The sequence below is a fragment of the Pomacea canaliculata genome, linkage group LG9, assembly GCF_003073045.1.
Source record: "Pomacea canaliculata isolate SZHN2017 linkage group LG9, ASM307304v1, whole genome shotgun sequence".
NCBI classification, from domain to species: domain Eukaryota; kingdom Metazoa; phylum Mollusca; class Gastropoda; order Architaenioglossa; family Ampullariidae; genus Pomacea; species Pomacea canaliculata.
The window spans coordinates 20,847,819-20,857,187 of NC_037598.1; the positions used below are offsets into that span (position 1 = coordinate 20,847,819).

The 9,369-nt window shown below is 37.2% G+C and overlaps 1 protein-coding gene across 2 annotated transcripts; it reads right to left on the minus strand.

Moving 5' to 3' along the window:
- Nucleotides 1-267: 267 nt before the first annotated feature.
- Nucleotides 268-7,638, minus strand: LOC112572858 (tafazzin-like). 2 transcript variants are annotated; one of them, XM_025252778.1, is made up of 8 exons: nt 7,335-7,636; nt 6,368-6,496; nt 4,868-5,080; nt 4,571-4,612; nt 3,918-3,980; nt 3,249-3,301; nt 2,889-2,966; nt 268-1,777 (listed from the first exon to the last, which is right to left on the minus strand). In XM_025252778.1, the coding sequence occupies exons 1-8, from the start codon at nt 7,459-7,461 to the stop codon at nt 1,682-1,684; spliced, it is 801 nt and encodes a 266-aa protein (XP_025108563.1). In that variant the 5' UTR covers nt 7,462-7,636; the 3' UTR covers nt 268-1,681. The 2 variants fall into 2 exon arrangements, with proteins under 2 accessions (XP_025108563.1, XP_025108564.1); XM_025252779.1 differs by lacking the exon at nt 6,368-6,496 and having other exon boundaries at nt 562-1,777; nt 7,335-7,638.
- Between the last annotated feature and the right edge of the window lie 1,731 nt (nt 7,639-9,369).

The window sequence follows — 9,369 nt, forward strand, 5'->3', positions numbered from 1 at the left end:
CCATGGTGAAAATATATATGAACTTCATTTTATTTGATAAATCTAAAACCATTACCTATTAGGTGAAGGTACAAATAAAACCTCATTGAAAATGCTTGCATTCACATTTACATTGCATTTTATTCTAAAAATTTTAATTAAACCTTTATACTTGGAACACAACAAACCTTTATATTACTCCAGGTTGCCATATGTGTGTTATTCAATAAGTTGATTTCAGCCACTTAAAGCCTTTCACGATTGATTTTTAACAAGCCATGTCTTGGATACTTTTCGAGTGTAAGAAGTTTTTATTGCAGTTAAAAATATAAGAAATTTGTGCACATCCTAAATTGGAATGACAGATTTGTCAACTGGCAAAACGATCAGCATGACCAAAGATGAAAAAAGGATTAAAAGATCTGAAAGTCATTTGCTGTCAACTTAAAGTTGACAAACTGAAAATCTGCACCACCTTATGCTTCAGCCACTTCAGGGCTTTGCATTTATACACACAACCCATAAAAGCAAGGTGGTGGGTATAAACACTAAAGTCCAATGAGGTACTTGTACATATCCAAATGCATTTTGTTACTGTGTATTTTATTTTCCATTTGATTTATATAATCTGCAAAATTCTGAACTGCAATGATAAGGTGTAAACCTGCCATACACTTGATGCTACACATTCAAAACCAAACAATATAACTTGATTAAGGTTTATGTATATTAATCAGTTATGTGATCAGGATTAACATCTCAGCTATTAAGAAATTATGGTCTGGACAATTTGAGTGCACACATGATATCTTCACTCATGAAATCAAAGTGTTGTTATACGGCAAACTCTTTCGCAGCATAAATTTAGTAATGAAAATGGTGATACTACTCATCTAATCACTGCTATGGGTGGCAACTGAAGCACAAATCAGCTGTTTCTCCCTGAAGTGCTCTCTAGTTTTATGGTTTAAGTTTGTTCAGCATAATAGCTGAACAGGCACTTGATGAATACTAAACTTGTGAATAAGCATTTAATTTCTTTCACATTCATTTGTCCTGCCTTTCTCACTGCTTTCTACCACCTTCATAACTCCCTTTTGGTAAGCTGCTACTGTGTCCCTTACTCATAAACTGAACAAATTAATGTATATCACCAGCTCAGATATTTTCCTTATTAATGCATTCTATAGAATCAGTAGACCAAAAGGTCATAATATATTTAAGATTTAAATTTACCTGTTAAAAACATATTAAAGGATTTTAGAAAATAATCATGGTGTATATGCTTCTGAAAGGTCACAGATTCAAGCTTAAAAAAATGAATGAAATTTGAATGGCTGCAAATGGGGTCAGACAAAAGCCACCAACAATTTCTTTAAATTACCTATTTTTTGCTAAACTTTTAGAATTGTTTGAATCCACCTGTCTATCATATCTGCCGAATCCAACCATCCCACCTAAAAACCAAAGCTTTCCCTCCAGGCTTCAAATGTCTCAGAGGTCTGATTGTTTGGGAATGCATCTCAAAGGTGGTGACGCTTTAAAAAAAAAAAAAAACCAAGTCATCTGAACATTTCTTTTTTATGTTTAGGCATATTGATAATAGCAGACTAGCACAAACTGCTGCATCTGTTTCCTGAAACCTTGTAGACCACACTACATCACCAGAATAGCTGAGAACCTGGTCTATGAAAAGCCAATATCAAGTTTTGAACTCAGCATGTAGCACTTGAGCCTTCTCTCGCAGGACCTTCAGCTCTTCCTGGATCTTGTCTGTGATATGCTTCCGTATGTCTCTCTGCAACACATTAGAATGATATACAGAACAAGTCTCCTGGGATAAACAAGACTCAAATAACAAATGACATCACTTGAACCTAAAGTCTAAAGAAAATCTTAGTCATACAAAGTACAGTCAAGCTTAAATAAGATTTACATATAAGGAATAAAAGAAATTTTTTTTTTTTGGGGGGGGGGGTGTCCTGTAAACAGATGCCACATGCAGAGAAAGAACAGCGTTCCAGAGACAAGGGCTGAACTTAGACAGCCAACTCTCACTGGTGCCAATTGTGGATAGCGGATTGTTTGCAATATCTAAGGAATGTCAAGCAATTGCTGGCTTGTAACCTTTTGGTCCTTTGGGGCTGATATGTTTAAGACTGCAGTCACGCTGGAGTCAGTTTTTTGTGATGGCAGTGTGTCTCTCCTCTTCTGGACTTCTCCAACCCACTAAAAGGGTCAGGTACCCATTAAATAGCCGGATCAAACAGGCTTGCTGCACTACATGAGTAATGATGGGGAAGTGGATAGCTGAGTGATTAGGAAGCTAGCATCTGAATTGAGAGGCACATTGGTTCGATACCTGAGTAGTGCAGAAAACTTCCCCCAGTTGACCCAGCTGGCAGGAATGGGTTCCCAACTCCAATGAGGATTGGGGAAGGTAAAGCAGAGAGGAGGAGATGGGCACCACCCTCACATAAAACTGGCCCCCAGAAAAGTGAGGTCTCTAACACCTCACCTCACAACCCCCTGCCCCAACAACCTAAGAAGGTTAGGGGAGGACCTTTACCTTTACTTGTTGAGTAATGAATTAGCTAGCGTGTACCTCTGGCTTTGTATGCAGCTGTCCTAGCCACTTGGGTAATACTTGTCCTCCAAACACACTTCCAGTGAATGACAATTTAAGCTCATTTGTTTGACAATAAATGCACTTATATTATTAGCAAACTTTGGGTACTTGAAAACCATGTGAAATTGGAATTATTCAACTGGTTTTTTGAGGTCAAAAAACTTTATAAATCTGTTAGGTGTGTAGAAACCTTGCTTTCATTTTGATCTAGCTGATAACTTTTTAAAAAAAGCATTTTTAAACCACATCAAACATTTGATAAGAAACAGTAGACTATTACTGGAGACTTTTTCAAGGTTTTAAGCAGCTCTATATCTCTTGCGAAGTCCATTGGGTTTCCTATCAGCATTGTGACATTCTGAAACAGACAATAAAACATCTGAAATATGAACCTTTTAAAATGTATGCATTTGTTCCATTCCATCTCAGAATAAAATCCAAAATATATCAGCATTCCTAAGAAATTTCACAGTGTATCAGATATTCTGGTCTTAAGAGATTATCATTCAAAAAGGTAGTACTGCATGTTTCAGCCTATTCTCTTTATGTTAACGAAGTTTAGTTATTTTATCATACCTGACAATTGCCTCTTTCTCTTAAACCTGTATATTTTGCATGTAAGTACATCCACTTGTCTTACCTTTCGGATCTGGGGAATATATGGTGTTTTATTGGGAAGAACACTGTCCATACCTAAATTTTAAAAAAGCAACAACAACAACAAAAATTACAAAGGAAGTCTTCAAAGAGAATCACCTCTCAAAAACAATGTTACAACTGATGCACCTTTCCTATCACTATTTTATTGCCTGCTCATTGCTGTTGGAAAGAAAAGTCAACTAGTGGCTAGCAGATAGGATATACTAAGACACAAACATGAGAACAATAGACAAACTAAGCCATAAAGTAAAATAGAAATAAAGACAAACATGCAGAATAAATAACACAAAATATATAACCATTTTTAAATTTAAAAAGCAGATAAGTACGAACACTATTTACTGCATTGTTTTTATCTACTTACAGTATTTTAGCTGATTAGAGGCTTTCTTGATAATTTGACAGACCAAAAAGCAAGTAATTAAATAAAAGACCTTGTGCTAAATATGACACTGACAATAAAAAAGCTTTGCTGCTGCAAGTCAACCTTTGTAGTTCAGTTGTTGCTGATATCTTAATGGTACTATAATAGGTAATGAGCTATTGGATGACATGTATTGAGCATACTCAACATCGCAAAATGCCTGTGGGAAAGAAAGGGAAAAAAGTAACCAGCAGAGACACAACAGGAAATGTTATCAGGACTCACCCATGTGCGCAATGGGGATTACAAGGGGGGGAATATTGCACTCTGATATCAAACGTCCCACACCTGCAATACAAACATAAAATCTACTTCCTCTCACTGTTCAAAATAACATGAAATAGCTATCTTTGAATATTCCCTCAAAATACACAGCACACAAATCTAATACTGGCTGAACAAGGCCAAAAGATTTTTTCTAAGAATCTGGATATGACAAGATACCTTATACATCTACTTAGTGAAGGCACATCATTTTAAATCCTTTTTTTCAAGAATTTAGATGGTGATCAGATGTCTGCCTAAAATGTTTAAAGTTTTATGTGACAAAAAAGGCAGACAATACTTTCAAGCATGTGATACATTGATCATACAATCTTCCAAGATGGTTGATTACACCTTATAAGCATGATTACTTCCCTTTTGACTAGCACACAACATGGGTATACCAGAAAAAACAACTTTAACAATGTACAAGTGTCATTGGATGAGTGCAGCAAACATTGCTATGATGCCTCATTTGTATTCCATTTCAATCTGAATGAAATCTCACACACCCCATCTTTGTTTCTTTCATACCTCATGCTTAGCATATTTCAGTCTCTATAACATTTCCTCCTCTGTACCCTATTTCAGTCTCTATAATACCTCATACTTACCCCACTTCAGTCTCAAAAGTTCATTTGTGAGACACACCCTCCCTGAAAAAAAAAACCAAAATATTTGTGTAACTTGTAAAATCTGAACAAATGACCTTATCAGCTTTCAAACCATTATTGTTTAACTTGTCTAATTTAGAACCTCAGGATTATACAGTCAAATGAACTGCTGTAACAGTGAGGTTGGTACGTCATTATTCCCATGTGAAAATTAATCATATGCATAATCAGTTTTGAAAGCCATCATTTTAGGACCAGGTTTCAACGAAGAACCTTAGCTTTTGAAACATCACTGACCTTCTGGGAAGAAATGAATCCAAGCACCCTTGTTCAGCTTGTCCAACAAGAAATCCATGCTTTTTTGGTAGACGCCACACCCCCGACGAATAGGGATACAACGGCCCATGCTAAAGAACCAAGAATGCAAGGGCTTTGTGTAGCAAATATCCTCAGCTGCTGGTGTCCAGCGCATGCAACAGGGGTTTAGCAGGTAACGAAGCTTAAGTGTTCCTGGAGCACACACATACACACAGAGAAGTTACCTCCTTTAGAAAATGCTGTTCAAAGATACAAAATGTCAGCCTTTCAGGTGCATGTTCCAGCAGTCCCCAAGTAAATATAAAATATACAAATGCAAAAATTAGCTCAAACATTCATTTTATACATTTATGAGAAGATTGACAGCAGAGTTATGGGACGAAGCAATACAGGCATCCACCCTTTGCCTGCTAAATTCCTTCTGAATCTGAATCTGATTACCGAATAAGGAAAATATATCTGCATTTTGTTTGTATTTTTCACAAGTGACCCATGTGAGCCACAGACCATACTCTTTCGTCCGAATGTTTATGAAAATCTGAGCATGAATGTGCATATGTCTTCTTATCTCTATGCATGTCATAGAAACTGAAATCTGTTGTATCCATCCAGCCAAGTAAACAGGATACAATGGTACTTCAGCACTCAATCATAAGTAGTCAAGTGCCAGTCAGTACCAAAAACTTTTTCTTCATAAAAAATAATGTAAATGTGTTTAATTGGTTCTGGCACCCACCATAACGATCTTGTAGCATTCCTAGTATTTTGAAGGATAGCATGTAAAAAAGATAGATCTGCTTCAAATTGAAAAATACAATGTAATCCTTACAATACAGTAAATTTGAAATGAGCATCTTAAATTAAAATCTTAAATCTTTAGAATCAAAACTTTGTTACTGTTATTACTTCTTTTATGATATCAGCTGCTTTAACGGCCTTTTTTTGTTTCAGTAGATCGAAATCAAAATCAACTTAAACATGCTGTACTGAATGGCTCAGTCAGATGTGAATCAGTCTCATGTTTGGCAATAATTTCTTTTTTGATTCCTTTATTATTACCATTTTCCTTGTTCATTCACTTTTAACACTGGAAAGTTTCTTGTGTGCCATGATGGCTGTATGGTATACCTAAGTTTTGGTTTAAAAAAAAAATCCATGAGATCATGGACCTGGCACCAGGACAGATCTTTACTGCTTAAAATCAACATAAAGTGAAAATTCCCCTTTGTTTTACCAGGAAGCATCAAGGGTAAATGTGACATCTCATAAAGGTTTTACTATGATGGTTGATTGCAAAGCAAGTGGTCAAGCACACAAACAGTACTCTCTCAAAAATATTGTATCAGAACCAACATAAATCTCTTTAAATGTTTTTCATTCACCAATATTTTAGGAAGTCTGACCAAAGGATACCACATGCACATAACATCAGTTTGATTTTATTATCTATAATTAATTTGGTTCCATGCCAATGCTCACCCCATAACAGTGGATCATCTATGCAACTCGTATGGTTGCTGACTGTAACAAGTCCGCGGTTTTGTGGTCTTGAAGCAATGGCTTCATGCAAAATATTTTTATTGTAAACTTTAGTCCTGTTTAGCCATTCTGAGACAGAAAAAAAAGCCATTAACAGAGCAATACTAAACCTATAGCCATGTCTTACATAATATGAGAGAATTGATTGTCAATTTCATTAAAGCAAGACCTGTATATAAAATTAATGTTCTCATATCTGTAAAGAAATAATATACAGGAACCAGAGTCAGAGGCTATTAAAAACTGAGAAATGAAAAAAGAAATAATAAAAAAGGTCCTAAGGGGTTAGTCTAATTTCCATTACTGCTGTGCTCCTCTTTATATGCACCAACAGAAATAGAATATGGCACGGTGAACGTGGTTGCTGCCAAACAGTCAAAGAATATGAATTATCTTTCAATGCCTTTCCAAGTCAGTGCCTTTATTCTTTATTTCAATTGCTACAAACTTTACTGGACTAATTAGAAACCAAGAGATGGTGCATCAGACTAATGTTTTGAGTTTTTATGAAAAATCTTATTTTCTTAAACAACTTTGTTCTGCACACCTTGAAGAAAGCTATGCATGTTCCTAGATGAAATTGCTTTTCCTGTGAACTAAACATATTTGTATCTATATCCCCGTGATGCTTGGGTTTTTTAAGCTATGAAAATCTCTCATGCCTGTTTCAATTATTATAAATTTTAAAAAAATATAGGACCTCAGTAATATTCTTTGAGTTGTGTTAAACTCAACTATTTTTGAGACTGCTTTTATTACCTCCCATTTAAGGGCGGTGTCCTTCCTTAGTTCTTAACCATTCACCAGTCAGTTTACCGAGTCGTCATTATGCAATAATTATAGGAACTAAGTGCTGGACTGGTAGTGAATATTTTATATTTTTCTGCCTCATCAATTCATATCTTACCCATCCAAATTTTGCTTGACAGCCCGACAGCTTGCACAATTATACGACTGCATAAACTCCACTTCCTGCTGCTCCGTGAGGGCAAAAACTGCCATGAATCACGGTAAATCTTTATATGCTCAGTCATGTTTCACCCAGTTACACAACGGTTTTTCAGTTCAAACCAATAAAGATTATTAAGTTCATGTGCATAATAAGGTCTACCCACAGCCGTAGCGAGCCAACAAAGTGTAGAATCTGTGTGTTTGCATGCATGTGTTTCTGATGTGGAGTCGGCTGTGTACTTTTCTGTCTTTTAGGTGGAAGAGTCGTCTGAGGGTGCTAAATGTTGTCTTGACACTGATCATGTGACAACCTGCTACAGCCATGATCAGGGACGATGAGAGATCGATCGTGCAATTATTAAAAATAAAGTCAATTATTTGTGTGTGCAGAATGAAAGACTGCCGTTTAAATTCCAACCGGACGGTTTTTTAGTATTATTTTAGGGGGAGCCATTGGAAACGGCTGAGATCCGACCATATAACTGCTGGTTGTAAATATTTTTAAATAATTTTTTTAAATTAGTAGTTATAACTGCGATCGAATGACGTTTGTTCGGTCGATCCCATCTGAAAGCTAATCAGTTTACTTCCTTGACTGTGGTGGTAGAAGGGAGATGAGAGAAGTATGCACAGACTGATCAGCTCACTGAAGGGGGATTAAGTTATAGACAGATCAGGCTGTGAAATACGACATCGGAGACATTTACAGTACTTATCATTTCCTTTAAAAATAAAAAGATTGGAAGTCCAGCAATTAACCCATTTATGCCCGATGTTGAAACTTTTAAATTTATGCATAAAATTCATGTGTGACCAACAGGTATTCAAGGAACATTAAGACTTTGAAACATATATATTATTCCAGTAATATATGTTAAACGTGCCATTAAAACAATTAAATAAATACAAGAGAAAAAGAAAAAAAAGGTGAGTATCGAATTAGCATGGTAGATGTTGACCGAAGTCAGCATATCCACGTGCTTTAGGCTCACAGGACAAGATGATTAGCCTACCACGCCACGGCTCACCCGTCTGACGGACTGTCTGTCACGATAAATATACCTTCTTACAGTGGTGCAACATCTGCACTATAAATAGATGTCTTCCCTCGCCCGTGTCCTGGCTTCAATACTACCAAGAATGTGTAAAACATGCCAAATGTCCGATCGATTCGATCACATTATCGATGCGATGATTCGACCACAAAATAAATAAATTTTGATCTTCTCAACAAACTCGTCCAAGCTTGTTTAAAATATAAACTTTGCTGGCTGATCTGTAATTGTTAACTGGTAAGTGTTTGTGTCAGTTCGCAGGCATGCAGGTGAAACAAAATCTCCCTCACCCTAAACCCGATAATGATGCGAGTCTGTCGCGTGTGTGTGTAGTTAGTTGGTTTAGCAGGAAAGTGCTTCCACCTTGAGGTGATTTAAATTTGCACTATAAGGGGAGAGGGAGTGGGGATGAAAGCAGAATATCCAGAGAAAACCCCCAACGCCCAACTCTTGGAACAGGTGTCACAAAGCGTCCCGGGACGAGATCGGAACCAGCAGAGCCGCTCACTGGAGACGTTATCGGGCACCCCCTGTGTGTGTCTAGTCAATATAAATATCACGCTTCTCTGAACGTTTATGTTTGGCCAGCTATGAGGTAATATGGATAATCCCCAGTCCCCACCTCCCTCCCACACACACACTCCCCTTAAGGCCCGCAATTATGAAGCTATGTTAAGTCTGCCGTGGGCAACGCGAAGAATTCAAGCGTCTTCACTTGCTATAAAGTGGTGTCCAGACACCACACGTGAACATTAACTTATAAAGCAATCCCAAAGGTGTGAGGGGGGGGGGGGAATTCCCGCGGACACTGGGGGCGGTCCGGTGGCGCAACGGTTAGCGCCTGTCATCAATTTATTGAAGGTTGGCTGTCCTGAGTTCAGATCTCGTCTCAGGCACGCTGTTCTCTCTCTCTCTCTCTGTGGCATCTGATTATAT

Excerpts from the sequence above, each read along its gene's own strand:
- LOC112572858 (XM_025252778.1), bottom strand. The coding sequence starts at position 7,461 with ATGACTGAGCATATAAAGATTTACCGTGATTCATGGCAGTTTTTGCCC. Across the intron at positions 6,497-7,334 it reads GTCAAGCAAAATTTGGATGG|AATGGCTAAACAGGACTAAA; the intron begins GTAAGATATGAA and ends TTTCTGTCTCAG. Across the intron at positions 4,613-4,867 it reads GATTCATTTCTTCCCAGAAG|GGAGGGTGTGTCTCACAAAT; the intron begins GTCAGTGATGTT and ends TTTTTTTTTCAG.